Source organism: Balaenoptera ricei, chromosome 3 (assembly GCF_028023285.1).
Source record: "Balaenoptera ricei isolate mBalRic1 chromosome 3, mBalRic1.hap2, whole genome shotgun sequence".
Classification (NCBI taxonomy): domain Eukaryota; kingdom Metazoa; phylum Chordata; class Mammalia; order Artiodactyla; family Balaenopteridae; genus Balaenoptera; species Balaenoptera ricei.
The window spans coordinates 6114225-6132735 of NC_082641.1; the positions used below are offsets into that span (position 1 = coordinate 6114225).

Consider the following 18511-nt stretch of genomic DNA (forward strand, 5'->3'; position numbering starts at 1 on the left):
ATACCCTGTATATTCCAGACCTGATTGCTGGAGTCCAAGCACATAGAGATGAATAAAATATAGTCTCTGCTCTCAAGAATTTACAAAATCTCTCTATTAGAAAATTGTGTTTCACCATAAGGCTAAAAGGAGACTTGCAGGTTAAGTTCCTGTAGCCTACCTAGGGAATGAGTGAACCTGTTGGCTGGAGGCTGGTTAAGTGACCCAGAGTTGACTGTGATATTGGAAAGACCTTGAAGAACTGTGGAGGTCCAAAAAGATAAGGGAGGAGTGTTGTCAACATCATGGCAGAATAAGACATCCCTCATGTTTGTCCCCAACAATAATTTGTAATCTATCCTTGGAGGAAAGTGCCTTTGTAGGAGCTGTGGGACCCAGCACCATATGGGATCCAGGAGGAGTCTTGTCCACCCATGTGTTGGACAGTAGGCATACAGACCTTGATCCTGGCTGTGGACCCTGCAGTGACATGTAATCCAGCTTCAGCAGCTCTTGGCCTTGGAGCCCCCTGGAAAACAGTCTTAGCCAGTGACCCATGGAAGAGAGAGACTTTGCGGAAGTCCAGGTTTTCAGAGGAGAAATTCTAGCACACCATTGGAGAAAAAAACATGAGTTTGGACATGCTGAAGTGGGTAAGAGAAACAGTCTGACTCTGTCCGTCCACACCACCCTTCCCCCAAGATGGCACAGCTTAAGTCCAAGAGAGATGTTCTCACTCTGTGACTTCTCCTGTGAGCACCCGGCTTGCCAGCTGTGCAGGAAGCTACCAAGCTGGGAGAGGAGCAGATAGGACTCTCAGAGGACTTTAAGAGAACACAGATGCCACTAACTGCATTACTGCCTTTGTCAAGGAGCCCACCCACAAGCCGCTGGGAACACTTCACCCACAGATCTCCCCAGCTGGCTCACGGGCACCCTCATTGTTCCGCATGCCTCATGCACACCCCTACCCTGTGGCCAGCTCCCTGTGCATATTCCCTCCCGATGACAGCATCGAGAGGGAGCTTGGACCAACAGCTAGTGGGCATGCACAGAAAGCTGACTGAAATCTGAGGGCCAGAGAGAGACCACAAACTTGAGCTTTAGCAAGTTTTGTTTGGGAAAACAAAAGGAAGACTGTCAGCAGTCGGCCTGGTGCATTGCAGGATGGAGAGAAGGCATAGAAGCTTAGAATTCTGCCACAAGAAGGAGCAAGAAAGGTGGAGAGATGTATCCACAGAAGGTCCAGAAAGCCTCAGAAGCACTAGCAGGGCTGGAGGAAGATATTTATGCCCTGAAGACAGTTAGTAAAGGGTGCAGGAAGTGAGTGCTACTTCACATATGAATACAGCAATGCAAAACTTTAAGGAACATGAAATCAAGGAAGAAAGGAACAAAAGAACTAAAAAACAGCTAGAAAACAATTCATTATTAAGCCCTTACCTATCAATTTTACTCTAAGTGTAAATGGATTGAATTGTCCATTTAAAAGGCATAGAGTGGCTATACAGATAAAAAAAACAAGATCCACCTATGTGCTGCCTACAAGGAACTCACCTCAGCTTTAAGGACACACATAGGATCAAAGTAAAGGAATGGAAAAAGATATTCCATGCAAGTGGAAACAAAAAGAGAGTAGGGGTAGCTATACTTATATCCGATAAATACACTTTCATCCAAAAACAGTAACAAGAAACAAAGTCATTATGTATTGACAAAGGGGTCAATTCATCTAGAAGATATAAAAATCATAAATATATATGCATCCAACATCAGAACACCTAAATAAATTAAGCGAATACTAGTAGATATGATAGGAGAAATAGATGACAATGGAATAATAGTAGAGAACATCAATACATCACATTCAACAATAGATCATCCAGACAGAAAGTCAAATAGGAAACATTGGACTTGAACTATACTTTAGGTCAAATGGACCTAACAGACACATATGGAACACTCCATCTAACAGCAACAGAATACACATTCTTCACAAGCACACATGGAACATTCCAGAATAGATCATATGTTAGGTCATAAAACATGTCTTAGCAAAATTAAGGTTGAAATTATACCATGTATCTTTTCCAATCACAATAGTATGAAACTAGAAATCAGTAACAGTAGGAAAACTGGGAATTTCACAAATATATAGAAATTAAACCACATACTCCTAAACAATCGATGGTCAAAGAAGAATACAAAAGAAAAAACAAAATATAACTTGAAACGAATGAAAATGGGAACACAAGGTACCAGAACCTATAGTATGCTGCAAAAGCAGTTTTTAAAGGTAAGCTTATCATTACAAATGCCTACATTAAGAAAAAGAAAGATCTCAGATAAAAACCCTAACATTACACCTCAAAGAAATAGAAAAAGAAGAACAAACTAAGCCCAAAGTTAGCAGAAGGAAGGAAATAACAAAGATCAGAGAAGAAATTAATGAAATACAGACCAAGAAGACAATAGAAAACATCAGTGAAGCTAAGAGCTGATTTTTGAAAAGATAAACAAAATAAACAAACCTTTAAGTAGACTAGCCATAGGGAAAAAAGAGAGAGGACTGGAATAAATAAAATTAGAAATGAAATAGAAGACATTACAGTTGATACTACCCAAATACAAAGGATCATAAGAGACTACTATGAAAAATTATACACCAACAAATTGGACAACAGAGAAGAAATGGATAAATTCTTGGAAACATACAACCTACCAAGACTGAATGATGAAGAAATAGAAAGTCCTAACAGACCAATAATGAGGAAGGAGATTGAATCAGTAATCAAAATCTCCAACAAAGAGAAGCTCAGGACCAGATGATTTACTAGTGAATTCTACCAAACATTTAAAGAAAAATTAATCCCAATATTTCTCAAACTTTTCCCAAAATTGAAGAGGAGGGAACACTCCCAAACTCACTTTATGCAGCCAGCATTACCCTGATATCAAAGCCTGATAGGGACACTAAAAGAAAAAAACAACAAACAACAACAACAAAAAAAACCACAGACTAATATTTCCGATAAATATAGATGCAAAAATTCTGAACAAAATATTAACAAGCCAAATTGAACAGCACATTAAAAGGATCATGCCCCATGATCAAACGGGATCTATCCCTGAGATACAAGGATGGTTCAACACATGCAAACTAATAAGTGTGATACACCACATTAATAGAATGAAAGATAAAAATCATATGATCTCTTATCTCAATAAATGCAGGAAAAGCATTTGATGAAATACATCTTCTCATGATAAAAAACTTTCAACAAATTGGGTATAGAAGGAACACACCTCAGCATGATAAAGTTGGCATATAACAAGTGCATAGCTAACATCATACTCATTGAAAAAAGGCTGAAAGCTTTGCCTCTAAAATCAAGACAAGAAAAGGGTGCCTCTCTTGCCACTTTTATTCAACATAGTACTGGAAGTCTTACCCAGAGAAATCAGGCAAGAAAAAGAAATGAAAGGCATACAATTAGAAGGAAGATGAAAAATTGTCTTTGTTTGCAGATGATATGATCTTATACATAGAGAACCCTAAAGGCTCCACCAAAAAAAAATTGCTAGAACTAATCAAAAAATTCAATTACGTCACAGCATACAGAATCAACATACAGAAATCAGTTGTGTTTCTATACACTAACAATGAATTATCTGATAAAGAAATAAAGAAAACGATCCCATTCACAATGGCATCAAAACCAAGAAAATATTTAGGAATAAATTACACCAAGGAGATGAAAGATCTGTACACTGAAAACCATAAGACTTTGATGAAAATAACTGAAGAAGACACAAGCAAATGGAAAGAAATCCCATGTTCATGGATCAGAAGAATATTGTTAAAATGTTCATACTACCTAAAGCCATCTATAGATTCAATGCAATTCCCATCAAAATTCCATTAGCAGTTTTCACAGAAATAGAACAAACAATTCTAAAATTTGTATAGAACCACAAAAGACCCTGAATAACCAAAGTAATCCTGAGTAAGAGGCATAAAGCTGGAGGCATCACACTCCTGATTTCAAACTACACTGCAAAGCTACAGTAATTAAAACCATATGGTACTGACAAAAAAATAGATACATAGACAAGTGGAACAGAATACAGAGCCCAGATAACCCCTTGCATATGTGATAAACTAATATTTGACAAGGGAGCCAATAATGCTCAATAAGTAAAGGATAGTCTCTTCACTAAATGGTATTGGGAAAATTAAATACCACATGCAGAAGAATGAGATTGGACCCCTATCTTGCACCACTAACAAACATTAATTTGAAATGGATAAGAGACCTGAAACTTTAAAATGCCTAGAAAAAAACAGGGGGAAAAAACTCCTCGACATTGATCTTAGCAATGATTTTTTTGGATATGTCACCAAAAGCACAAACAACAAAAGCAAAAATAAGTGAGTGGAACTACATCAAGCTAAAAAACTTCTGAATGGCAAAAGAAACCATCAACGAAATGAAAAAGCAACCTACAGAATGGGAGAAACTACTTGCCAATAATATATCTGATAATGGGCTAATATCCAAAATACATAAAGAACTCATACAACTCAACATGAAAAAAATCAATTTAAAAGTAGGCAGAGAGGGGCTTCCCTGGTGGCGCAGTGGTTGAGAATCTGCCTGCCAATGCAGGGGACACGGGTTCGAGCCCTGGTCTGGGAAGATCCCACATGCCGTGGAGCAACTGGGCCCGTGAGCCATAACTACTGAGCCTGTGCCTCTGGAGCCTGTGCTCCGCAACAAGAGAGGCCGCGACAGTGAGAGGCCCGTGCAGTGCGATGAAGAGTAGCCCCCGCTCACCGCAACTAGAGAAAGCCCTCGCACAGAAACAAAGACCCAACACAGCCAAAAATAAATAAATAAACAAATTTTTTAAAAATAAATAAATAAATAAAATAAAATAAAAGTAGGCAGAGGAACTGAATAGACATTTTCCAAAGAAGACATACAAATGGTCAACAGGACACAAGAAAATGTTCAATATTATTAATAATCGGGGAAGTGCATATCAAGACCACAATAAAATGTTGCACACTCCTTAGAATGGCTATCATCAAAAAGACAAGAGATGACAAGTTTTGGCAAGGATGTGGAGAAAAAGGAATAAAGGGATATTATTTTCTCAGCCATGAGAAAAATGGAAATCCTGCCACTTGCAACAACATGAATGGACCCTGAGGGCATCATGCTGAGTGAAATAAGCCAGCCAGAGACAGACAAATACTGTATGATGTCACTTATATGTGAAATCTAAAAAAGCTGAACTCACAGAAACAGAGTAGAACGGTGGTTACCCAGGGCTGGGGAAAGGTGGGAGAAGTGGGGAGATGTTGGTCAAAAGGCACCAGCTTCCTGTTATAACATGAATACCTTCTGGGGATCTAAGGTACAGCATGGTGACTATAGCTAACAATACTGTATTACATACTTGAAAGTTGCTAAAAGAGTAGATCTTAAATGTTCTCACCACAAAAAGGAGATGGTAATTATGTGAGGTGATGAGGATGTCAGCTAATGCTATAGGGATAATCATTTCCCAACATATAAGTGTATCAAATCAACACATTGCACACCTTAAACTTATACAGTTTATATGTCAATTATGTCTAAATAGAACTGGAAAGAAAATAGCTGAAAAAATATGTCAAAAGACCCAAACACAAACTGTCTGCAGAGGTCATTCCCACCCCTGACTCAGTTGGTCAAGAAAACTTATTAATGATGCATCTCCAATCATTGGAAAGGAATGGTGTATTTTTTAAACGACTGAGCTGTTTTAGAACTCTCCTGTCTGACCACAGCTCTGATGGTCATTGCAAAAAACCAGGTCAGCCATCAGAAAATAGGTTTGCTTTGATGGCTGCTGATTCTGAGCAGTGGAATACAGGAATTTTGGCTGAGCTGTCATCCTCACGCTTCATCACGAGCCAGCATCACCTGGCCAGGACCCAGCCACTGCACTGGTGACCCGGAGGGAGGAGAGCTTGGAAGCAGAGATCAACAGGTTGCTGTATGCCACTCACCTGAAAGGCCAGGAGGGAATATCAGGAAAGTGGTACTAACACATGCATCTCAGCAATTCCTTGCCCTTTCGCCAGCCAGACTTAGAGGAAGATTTCCCGACAGGGCAATTGGCTGTCTTTATTTTGCCCTTGGCATTTTAACCCCAACGTTTCCTTTCTGGGGTATTTTTGTTTTATTCGGATTGTATCGTCTCCTGACATTGTAGTTGAGGTCTTGGTCCTGTGCTGAGCAAGGTACAGCAGATTCATCTTGCAGCAGCAACAAGTTGGCCAAAACTTGAGCTTTTTGCATCGCTTGACATTGAAGATGGCTGAGGATTCAGAGGTTCCTTGTGGGCAAAGCCAGGCGTTTCCTAACTTACTCACAGGGACAGCCAGAAGTAAAGAGCTTCATCAGCGGCAGAACAACAGGGTCTCACGTTAAGAGGGAGGGCAGTAGCCATTGTCTCTTTGTGGGACTTTTCTTCATGAAACGCAGGCCTCAGGGGTTCAGGGTCCCAGAGGTCAGACCACTTTTGATCCCAGTGAGTGACCTGGGAAGATCTGATTTTACTCAGTTCGTATATTGTTACCAACACAACAGAAACTAGGTTTCTTGAGGTACTTTTCTTCTTAGTAAATAGAGGCTTATGTCACCTAGAAAATAGAATGTTTTGAAATGTTAATTATGTTTGTGTATACATACCTGGACTGCATCCTCTCCTGAAAGCAATGGAAATGTCATTTTTATGTCACGGAGCTGTTTGCCTTTAGGTTAGAGACTGGTTCACCAAGCAATTCCATATCCTTTGCCCAATTTGTTAGGTTTCTTTGTTCTCTTGGACTCTGGAAACTTGAGGGCCAGAATGATTGCTCCATTAACAGCCTCAGGGTGAGGGTCAGCTGTAAATTAGTGTGTGGCTACAGGCACATTTGGGTGTCTGTGTCTCCAGAACCCATTTTTAAGGATGAAAAATAGCCTATCTGGTCACATTTTGGCTAAAACTGTCAAGTTAAAAATCATAGAGTTAGAAACCTTCTCAGTTATATTAGCTCTGTCTTCTGTACTTCATGACAGAGTGATAGCACAGCCCTAACATGTGGAAGTCCAAAGTGGATTTCATCCCTAAAACTTAAAGGGAAGGGAGAGAGAGAGACCTCAGACTAAGTTGCTGTCATTTTTATATAAATGGCCGATACAATTGTTAATGTGTCAGTGTGTCACTTAAAAGAAGACATGCTGAGGTCCTAAGCCCCAGTAGCTGAGGATGTGACCGTATTTGGAAATAGGATCATTGCACATGTAATTAGTTAAGATCAAGTCCTGCTGGAGTGGGGTGGGCCCTGATCCAATATGACTGGTGTCCTTGTAAGAAGATGGCCATGTGGAGACAGAGACACATGGGGGGAGGGGAGCGGGTACCACGTGATGATGAAGACAGACGTGGAGTGATACAGTGGCCAGCCGATCACCAAAGCCAGGACGAGGCAAGGAAGGATTTCTCTGCAGGTTTCAGAGGGAGCACGGCCCTGCCGCCACCTTGATTTCAGACTTCTGGCCTCCAGAACTATGAGATGATAAATTTCTGTTGTTTTAAGCCACCCGGTTTGTGGCACTTTGTTTCAGCAATCCTGGGAGTTAGGAGTTTGGAATTAGCAGATGCAAACTACTGTATATAAAATAAACAACAAGGTCCTACTATATAGCAAAGTATCTTGTATAACATATAATGGAAAAGATTGAGAAAGAATATATATATATGTATAACTGAATCATTTTACTGTACACCTGAAACCAACACAGCATTGCAAATCAACTACACTTCAAAGAAAAGGTCTGGGAAACTGATATGATCAACACAACTGACTAGACTCTGCCAGAGGACATCGTGGAATTTTATTCTCTCTGTCCCGATGTCTCCTCCATAATACCCACTCCTTTTCCTCCCAGCCTCTCTTGCATACACACAAAGAGCAAGGAACCCAGGAATGGATCTGTGGATGGAGAAATTCATCCCTCAAGCTTCAGGAGCCCATCAGCCGTGGCCTGTGAGGGGCCCACGTGGGAGAGATGGACTCCCGTTGGAATCAGCAGTTCTTTGGGGCTGGATGAATAAAAGAAGTTTCTGAGAAATCTAAATGAAAGCGAAGACAGCAGGTTACAGGTCTCCCTAGTTGACGGAGAACGTCAGAAGGGAAAAAGGCATCTGTGGACTGGTACCCAAGTCTATCCTACAGGCTGTGCTGTGCGTCATTATCTCTGAGGTCCATTTAGTTCTGTACTTCCCAGTGCACTGCCCGGTCCAGCAATGAGAACCTTTCCTAGTCTTGCTTCCCCCAAGTCCCCACCTCCACCCACCACTCTTCCTCACTAAGGCTCAGGAACTGGGAGATAGGTAGAGGTTATTTGTACCCCTAAACCTATGTTTAAATGCATTAGCGTGAGGAGTCCCAGAAAAGGATTTTTCCCTCTAGGCTGCTTGCATGTATTTTCTGTGTGATTATCTGAAAACCCAGCCAGCCCGTGAACTGCATAAAGAGGGTCTTACCTCCCACTCTCCATCAGTGAGAGGGACGGGAGATGGCTTTGTATATTTGGGGCATCTGGTCCCTTACCTGGGGATGCACGTGGGACCTGAGTTCTGATTGGTTACATTGATGAAGCTACTGTAAGATCCTGACCTTGGAGTTAACATTCTACTCTCAGTTTAGGTTTATAGGGTGATGGGTAAAAGGGAGGGATGTCATAGCAGTTTTCTAGGATTCCTGGAATGGTAAAGTAATAGGATGTTCATGAAGCAACGTGAAAGTTAAAAACAGCCTGTACCAGCTTCTTGCACGCTGTTGTGTATGTTGTACCACTTTTTTTTTTTTTTTTTTTAATGGCCATGCCGTACAGCTTGTGGGAGCTTAGTTCCCCAACCAACCGGATCGAACCCGGGCCCTGGCAGGGAAGGCTCGGAGTCTTAACCACTGGACTGCCAGAGAATTCCCTGTACCAGTTTTATTAACTGGTCAATATCCTGTCAGTGTAGTCAATATGGGGGGAAATGAGTTTAAAAGTCACTGGGGACTTCCCCGGAGGTCCAGTGGTTAAGACTCCACGCTTCCACTGCAGGGGGCATGGGTTCAATCCCTAGTCGGGGAACTGAGATCCTACATGCCGCGCATGGTGTGGCCAAAAAAAGTCCCTAAAAGTCACTGGAGTTTGCACTGCTTATAAACATCTGAAGTGCAGTCACTTCAACTGTGCTATTACACACAGCTGCCACGAGCTCAAAAAGGAACTTCATTTCTTAAAATCACTACTACTGAGACAGGAAAGTGACACTTGTCAGCTCACTTCATTCCTAGAGAGAAACTGGTAACCTCCTTATGGCTGTTGAGCTCAGATTTTTTCCCAGCCACAGTTGGCTTGGTAGGAGGAAAGAGCCCTGAGTACAAGCATAGCCTTTCTGGAGAGTTCTCTGAGGTCCTAAGCCCTTCAGCCACTGGGACCGGAGATTCTGTCTCCTCATTTCTGCAGGAATCTGCCTTTCTTTTGCACATGGATCTGTCATTCTGTTAATGAAATCCACCAACCTGCATTTTCTTATCTTTTTCTCTAGCTTCCTTGCTCCATCCTCTTGTTTATCACTGTGTAGTTAATACTAAAAATCATGAGTGCCATTTATGAAGTGCTTCCTGTATGTCAGGCTCTATGCCAGGTACATAAATATTTGACCTAGTGACCAAGACAGCCAGTAAGATGGGCATTGGTACCCCCTTTGGCTGATGGGGAAAGTGAGGTTTGGAGGGGTTTATCCTAGGTCCCCAGCTCACTAGAGCAGGGGAGTCATGATTCCAACCAGGGTTACTTACGTCAAAGCCCACCTGCGCTCTTTAGTTCTTTATCCATTTCTCTTACTATCTCATCAGTCCTCGAACCTTCTATGGAGAAACAGGAAAATCTCAAAGCGTATTCAACTCCCAAGCAGAAACTGATGACTCGCTGTTTATACTTGATTAAATACAAGCTACGCTGCTTATGTGACATGGCAGCCGTACATAATCAAGTTCTCAAGTCTCGTTTACAGTTATACGTGTGAAATAATCACTTGTCGGCGATGCAGGATTACCCTGGGGAATCAAGTCGATTTCTCCTTGTATGCTGTACGAGAACCGAAAACAGAACCTTTAAGTTGACACATAAAATTGACCCACCACACATGCCAACTAGGATGTGTGGGTGGTCATTGCCTAGAAGGTCATGGTGAGGATGGAGGGCCCAGCCAGCACAGTAAGAGCTTGACGGGGCAGTGGGCCAAGGGTTTCCATCTGTCTTATGCCTTTGTGATACAAAACCCCATGAAAGGAGGAATAAGAAGGAGCGCCTGCCAGAAAGTTATATGAAAGTATATTATTCATATGTCAGAGTAGCTTATAGAAATAAAGTTCCCTACTTCAGTTTTATATCTCCCATGATTATTAATTTCTAGCATACTGTCTCATTCTGCAAATAATTACTAAAAAATACAAGTCATATATCCAATTATCCATATTGATCCCAGAAATATCAAGAAAATATTACTAATATTCTGCTCTTCATTTTATATTTGCTAGAGTTTGGTATAAAGTAAGAAGTCTATATTCATCTGGAAGATTTTTTTCTTTTACTGAGCTCTTGAAATAAGGATTATTTTGCTTTCTTCTGATGCAATCTGGGTTTGCAAATACATTTGAAGTGTGTGTGTGTGTGTGTGTGTGTGTGTGTGTTTGGCTGGTTGGTGTAGAATGTAGACAAGCGCTAGAGATTCTGAAATTTGTTCACGCACGAATTCTAAGTCCTGTGTGTATGTTGTTTTGTTGTATTGTTTTCGTCTGTTTGTTTGTTTTCTAATAGACCAGGCATTTGGAAAGACCTAAAGACCATGGGCTCAGTGTCTCTCTTTATATTTTTCATCACACTACTTGTTCTGGGCAGACAGGTAAGAAGTCTGTTTCTTCTGTAACGTCTCTAAAGTGCTGTATTAATAATACTTTGCTGACGTGCATTGCCATTGCTTTCATGCACACAAACGTTGAAGCATCAGAATCATCTTATCACTTAAAAGAAAAGTAGGTAGCACAAGGTGTATATGCTTGGCTATAGACACAAGAAAAAGGCCTCTCATTTTTTTTCCCCTAAGAGGCAGATTTTGTGAACAGTAGAAGTGTGAATCAATGAATTTCCTGTTAAGTCTCAAAATAAATATGTAGGTTTCTGTAAGCCTACAATGTATTCCCTCAATAGCTGACACTAATTGGAAAAAAATGTCCCCTTGCCTGGGGTTTTCATCTGCATTTCAAAAGGTATGGCTTCTTTTTCTTTGAAGTGGGTATTAAGTATCCCTGCTGTCACTTGCAATTATCCCTAGAAATATGGTCCCTTGTTCAAAAATTTTATTTTGTGATGCAAATGAAACGTCCTCCTCGGGCTCTGTGCCCGCTTCTGGCCTCCCCGTGGAGCCTGTAGGTACAGGACTTTTAAGGGCAATATTCTTTCTCTGCCTGCAAACAAGGACAATCACCCAAAGACCAAAGACTCATCCCATACCGGGTAACTCTGCCTCAACCAAAGTTTGTTTTAATTTCTTTGATGGATAGCATGAAACAAATAAGTGATTTATTCGGAGATAACCAGGGAAGAGGCAATGCCAATTAAATTCTATACACATCTCTAAACAGTTAAGTTATCTGAGAGGCAAACTATCAACTGGGGAGTTTGGGTCTGGCTTCCATTTCTCACCAGGAGGAAGCTGCTAATAATCGCACAGTCGGAGCAGAGAAAAGATCTGTGACAGTCAGGCCGGCACCCGGGAATGCCATCCATCCTCTTCCATCTTCCCGGGAACGTGCAAGGGGCATGCTTCCCTGGAACCCTCAGTGCAGCTCTCACCAGTCTCCCTAGAGCTACGCTGTGGTCCTGATGCAGAGCTTAGAAGACCCCGGTCCCCCCATCACCCTCCCCACCTCTGTCCCCGGCACATGCTAGGTTCCGCATTCTTAGGCAGTTTCTCCTACTAGAATGATCACTCAGATTGCTTCACAGCAATATATTTTAATTACCTAGAATCAAATTGAATTCTCCCAACTTTTTTTATTGATCACTGAGATAAGATACAGGCAATACCACTACACAAATGTTGTCGAATCCCATGGCTGCTCACTGATCAGTTACCCCCTAAATGATTTAAATAAATAATCAAAAGTATGCAGTATTATGGCCAGGCATTCATTTAACGTGATAGTGCTGATACCAGTTTCCTTTTTTGTCACTAGTGTAACGGTAAGTAATACGTACATCTAGAGGCCTAAAGAGTAGTAATCCCTGCAGGATTAATTGTGTCCACAGTTACTCTTTAACTAGAACCAAGGATATACCAAGGTGAGCCAGAAGGCGGACCTTCAGTCCAAAATCATTAAGTGAATGATTTACTGAGATCCCAAGTCTTCTGGGATAACAAGAACTGTGAAGTCTGTGATATAGACTTCCTCTGCACACCCTTCCGGAAATACAACTGTATTATAAACAAACGTCTGATATTTGAAATAAGGTTTTCAAGTGTTGTAAGAATCCATGGCCTCAGAGTTACCTCTTTTCTGAATATGTTTTAAATAATAGCACAGACTTTTTGCAACTTATTTTTGTTATCATTTGTCCTAATGGCTCCCCTGGCCCATGACCATCTTTTTTGAAATGATGGCAATGTACTTGCTTTCTAAGAAAATGACTATACTAAATATTGCTGTAGGCATCTCAGAAACCTTAATGAAAACATAACACATCCTAGACAAGAGCGACAGTACAGTACCACTCTCTGTACTGAAACCTAGCTTGTGACAGAAATGCAAGCCAACTCAAGGGCCTCTTTTGAAAAAGAAAGATCCCCTGTATTTCACCCAAGCTTAAAGGGCAGCCCTCTGCCATCAAGGGTCTGCATCCTAGGTGGGCTCATTCAGAGTATGGAACCGGGCGGTGGCAACCTAGTGCCTGAGAGTGAGGCCGAGGTCCTTGTGTGCGAGAGTTGGGGATCCCAGAGAAAGTGGAATCACGTGCTGCCTGCGCCCCTACCCAGAGACCACGCAGAAAGGTGTCAGCCCAGTTTCTCAGGTAGTTTTCAGAACTAGACAGAGCACGGGACGCCCTCGAGGCTGTGGTAGGACGTGAAACACAGCAGACAGGGTCGGTGGGGTCCCAGATGCGGCCTGGACGCCCTCTCAAGACTCTTCCTGCTCTCTCTCCCATCACGCCAGAGCTCATGAAGACAAATTCCACGTCTGAGTGGGATCTGGGCCCCTAAGCATTTGGGGAGCGGCCCCAGATGGAATCTGAGAGATGGGGGGTGATGTGAGGACTGACTGTAGGTCATGGAGCTGGGCTGCTGTTTTAGCTGAAGTGTCACAAAGTCCTTAGAGCGCTTTCCTGCCCTGAGTCAGGGTCACGGAGGAAGCAACTCTCCCCGCCCCTGGCTGCATCTCCTCACGCAGCCTCCCTGGGTCTCTGCATCAAATCTCCCTCTCTTTTCTCCTGTAAGGACATCAGTCATTGGATTTACAGCCCACCCTAAATCCAGGATCATCTCATCCTGAGATCCTTAAGTTCATTACATCTGCCGAGACTCTATTTCCAGAGAAGTCACAGGCACAGATACCGGGGTTCGGACTTGGAACGATCTCTTTGGGGACATGATTAAGTCCATTACAACTGGTTTGGAATAAAAACATTTGTCTTCCTTTGGGGGACTGCACATGAGTTTTTAAGATCCTTGCGCCTCAAGGCAAGGGTTCTGCAGCAGACTGCACTGGTTGGGGAGGGGAGTGGGAAAGATTTGTCAGAAGGTCACTCTCAGTCCAAGGTAGCTGGTCCCAAAGTGCTCCGATTCCTTTAGTAGGAGACTTAAAGAATGCTTGCACGTGGTGCCGTAGCAGTCCCTCAGAAAACCTGAGCAACTCCTCACGTGCTTTACGAAAACCTTTCAAACTTACACGAATTGGGCTTGCTGCCTCCATGGCTTCATCTCATGTTTCATTTTCATCTGATCTTTGGTGTGTACCTGTGTCTTCTCGATGCCACCACCGTAGATTGCTTCTGTTATTTTACTTTAATACCGGCCACACCACTAGTTTATCCCCCCCAAAAAATCTATAAATAATCTGCTCTCCAAGGGAGAGGCCTTTTCCAGTACGTGCATAGCATGATTTCCATAAATACAGAATGTGGAAAATGTGTCAGTAATGTAAAAATTTAATATAAGCAAACTTTTAAAATATCTCTTTTGTAATATTTTTTAAAAATGGCTTGTTATATGAGCTAAAAATAACTGCCTCCCCAGAGGAGGAGGAGTAATTTTTGAGTATATCATACATAGTTTGAAGCAAACCTAATTTCAGTGAATGATCATTGTTCTTTCAGGTTTCAAATTGTGAATTTTTTTTGAAATTGCCATCTGTGCATGAGGCCATTTATGTGTGTTTTATTTTGCTTTGTGCTGTCATTGGTATAGTTAATCAAACCAATAAAACAAACTCCCTCCACTTAGTTCATTTTTGCATTTATTTGTCAATAATTACTATCTGTGCTGAAATACAGTCTATTAGGCCCTTCTGTTACAGGAAGATTCATTCAAGGCTGTTTCATTATATTAAATTATATACATCAGAGCAGATACAAAATGATGACAAACCAAAGAGACCCTGTGATAGTAAACGGGTCTCTCTATTTCTACAGTGTTAATAACAGCTGGTTTTTAAAAACATTGAATTTTAATACATTATAAAGCATGAACACATATGTTTTTACTGGCAGGCACCATCTTAATTAAATTATATCAAAATGAACTTTTGTCTAAATATAATGTCATTTTCTCAGTACAGTGCAATCCCAAATGAAAAAACACATACTTTTCAATGTGTACTTAATTACATAATTTGTCGTAGAGGAAAACTGATTTTCAGCTGTTAAAGGCAAACTGCCACAAATGAACACTATTATTTTTTAAATGCAAATCATGAAACAATGCACTCTCTCTACTAATATATTTTCCATTTTTCCTTTATTCATTATTTATATTCTATCACAGCTCTTTCCAAAAAATAATTCAAGCCACCATTTATTAACATGACTATGTAAGAAGCTTTCATGTCATTTTTGTCTTTCAAGCCTTCAGTATAGCTGTTTTCTCTGTTTCTGAGGCTGGTTCTTTCCCAAATTTGCATTTTGGAAATCCATGTTCGAGGATGAATGAGAGACATTTGGGGACAACTGAGGGCTTGGTAGGGAGGGTGACGATTCCGTTTGGGGGGGTTCTTTTTTAGGTTTGTTTCATTCTTTTTATTTTCTCTTTAAAACCTCCACTCTCTGGCAGGACAAGATGCCTATTGTTTCTTTACCTCTGTGTCCTCTTGTAACAGAATGAATATTACTGTAGGTTAGACTTCTTATGGAAGAACAAGTTCAAAAAAGAGCGAGAGGAGATAGAAACCATGGAGAACTTGAACCGCGTGCTGCTGGAGAACGTGCTCCCTGCGCACGTGGCTGAGCACTTCCTGGCCAGGAGCCTGAAGAATGAGGTCAGAGAGGCGGGGCCGGTGGGGATAAGCGGGGCCGGTTGGGAGAGGCTGGGCGATGGGGAGAGGTGTGGCTGGTGGAGAGAGGCGGGGCTGGTGGGGAGAAGCTGGGCGATGGGGAGAGGCTGGGCTGATGGGGAGAGGTGTGGCTGGTGGAGAGAGGTGTGGCTGGTGGGGAGAGGCGGGGCCGGTGGGGAGAGGCGGGGTGATGGAGAAAGGCTGGGCTGATGGGGAGAGGTGTGGCTGGTGGAGAGAGGTGGGGTGATGGGGAGAGGTGTGGTTGGTGGAGAGAGGCGGGACCGGTGGGGAGAGGCAGGGCTGGTGGGGAGAGGCGGGGCGATGGAGAGAGGCTGGGCTGATGGGGAGAGGTGTAGCCGGTGGGGAGAGGTGGAGCGATGGAGAGAGGCTGGGCTGATGGGGAGAGGTGTGGCTGGTGGGGAGAGGCGGGGCAATGGAGAGAGGCTGGGGCTGATGGGGAGAGGTGGGGCTGATGGGGAGAGGTGTGGCTGGTGATGAGAGGCTGGGCTGGTGGGGAGAGGTGGGGCCAGTGGGGAGAGGCTGGGCGATGGGGAGAGGTGTGGCTGGTGGGGAGAGGCGGAGCTGGTGGGGAGAGGCGGGGTGATGGAGAGAGGCTGGGCTGATGGGGAGAGGTGTGGCTGGTGGTGAGAGGCTGGGCTGGTGGGGAGAGGTGGGGCCAGTGGAGAGAGGCTGGGCTGATGGGGAGAGGTGTGGCTGGTGGGGAGAGGCGGGGCCGGTGGGGAGAGGCAGAGGGGATGGGGAGAGGCGGGGCTGCTGGCCAGGGAAAGGCGTGGGCTGGCGAGGGCCAAAAGCTCCTGGAAGTGACCTAGAGGCCTGTGGCACTTCAAACATGTCAGTGTTCAAAATACTCGACATTGGCCTGAATGTGTCCATTTTCAAGAGTATATTGACTGGTCGTATAGAGGTCAACTGGGAATAGTGAGTTAGACTCGCCTGTGAACATCTTAGCATGAAGTTGATTCATTCTTCCTAGTTTTTCTTCCCCAGCCATGTTAAGTTCTGAACGTGCAATATGAGGCACTGGGCTTCCAAATATGTCACAAAAGGGGTCACCACCCTCTGCCTGGTGTGGGAGGACGCTTCCTTACCAGCGTGCCATCAAGGCCAGTTTTTGCTGGTTAGGTTAAATATTTGGGGAAGGGAGGGAGCTACTCAAGCAGCCACTGTAACTGTTGGGGATTAAACAATTACAGCGGGCCCCGTCGGGCAGCCTGCGGTCAGGGCAGCCTGATGTCTGCTCAGCGGGACAGAGATGCCCTCCAGTCGCTGCTCAAGATCAGACCGGTAGTGAAGCAGGTCTGCCACTCCAGTCCTCACAGGGAATCCTGACTGCAGAAGAGAAGCCCCGTAAAGGGTCTGAAGGAGAAGGAGAGCCCCTAGCCCGTTGCCTAGAGGTTCTGAGGGCTCCCACCATGAGTCTCAGAAAGGACGGTGTTGTTTTTTGGTTTTTTTTCCAAAATGCTTATAACCAGGTTATTACCAAGAGACCCCTTTGAGTGCATGGCAGATTTCTGCCCCGTCCCTCTGGCTTCCCGACGGCCGGATGCCTAACTTCTGTCACACTCAGCCCTTCCTGTCCTCAATTGACTTCATCCCTGGGCGAAAGAACCCACTTCCCTGACCTGGGGATGCGTCATCCCAAGCTTGTGATCCGAGGCCAGGCAGGCTGAGGTGTTTGACCTCCTGCAGCCAAACGGTGATGGGGTCTGTGCTGTTTTATAGCGTGGACACGGTCCAGGCTGCTGGCCCCACCTCACTGTCAGGGCCGTATAGACGCGCCCTGCCTGCACGCGCTCTCTCTCTCTCTCTCTCTCTCTCCCCCTGTCTCCTTCCCTGATGCTTCTGAGAGGGAAAGTTCTGCCCATTGTCGAACACGCGGATCCTGGAGGAGGATCATTTCTGAGGATTCCAGACCCAAACTGGGCGTGGCAGAGCATAGCCAGTGCCAGAACAGGAGAGGTTCCTGGGCCCCGGCCAGCTTTCCTTACCTGCTGGGCCCTGCTTGGCCATTGAGAGCAAAGCTCTTGTCCCGGTCCTGGCACTTCTTAGTTGTGGGACCTCGGGCTCCATCCTCACAGAGACTATAACTAATTTTAAAAGCAATAATTCATGCGAATCTTTTTTTTTTTAACTTTGGGTTTATTTATTTATTTATTTATTTATTTATTTATTTATTTATTTATTTATGGCTGTGTTGGGTCTTCGTTTCTGTGCGAGGGCTTCCTCTAGTTGCGGCAAGCGGGGGCCACTCTTTATCGCGGTGCGCGGGCCCCTCACTATCACGGCCTCTCTTGTTGTGGAGCACAGGCTCCAGACGCGCAGGCTCAGTAGTTGTGGCTCACGGGCCCAGTTGCTCTGCGGCATGTGGGATCTTCCCAGACCAGGGCTCAAACCCGTGTCCCCTGCCTTGGCAGGCAGATTCTCAACCACTGCGCCACCAGGGAAGCCCATGCGAAACTTTTAGAGCAGTACCTGGCATGCAGGAAACACTCAATTTTAGTCATCTTTGAAGCAAATATCCCAAACTTACGCAAAACCTGAGAACACTGCCTCCTGGAACTTATCAATATCTGTCAAGGGAGGCGCCTTCCCACAGCTTTTCAGGGCCTGACTAGCGTGGACAACAAAACACACACAATCGCCTTGCGCTGTATCCTTATCTGACGACATCACCTCCTCGGCTCCCTCTCTGTGGGGGGGGCTGAGCACCCACAGCTTCTGAATGCAGAGGCTGGACCAGGGTTATTTTTAGAGCATGCGGTAGACAGGAGTGTGGCTTTCAGTCCCACAGTAATGGTTAATGTTCCATGGTTTTCTGGAACATTCCTTGGAAACATGACCTATGACCTTGGCCAGGACCCATGT

The 18511-nt window shown here is 43.9% G+C and overlaps 1 protein-coding gene across 4 annotated transcripts in view; it reads left to right on the top strand.

Moving 5' to 3' along the window:
• Positions 1-18511, top strand: part of ADCY2 (adenylate cyclase 2) — a 430270-nt gene that overhangs the window by 381658 nt on the left and 30101 nt on the right. For 3 of the 4 annotated variants that reach the window (XM_059916085.1, XM_059916083.1, XM_059916084.1), the window contains 2 exons: positions 10902-10986; positions 15452-15610. In XM_059916085.1, coding sequence (XP_059772068.1) covers positions 10902-10986; positions 15452-15610 — 244 coding nt within the window. The remainder of the gene's footprint in view (positions 1-10901; positions 10987-15451; positions 15611-18511) is intronic. The other variant, XM_059916086.1, reaches the window with a different exon arrangement.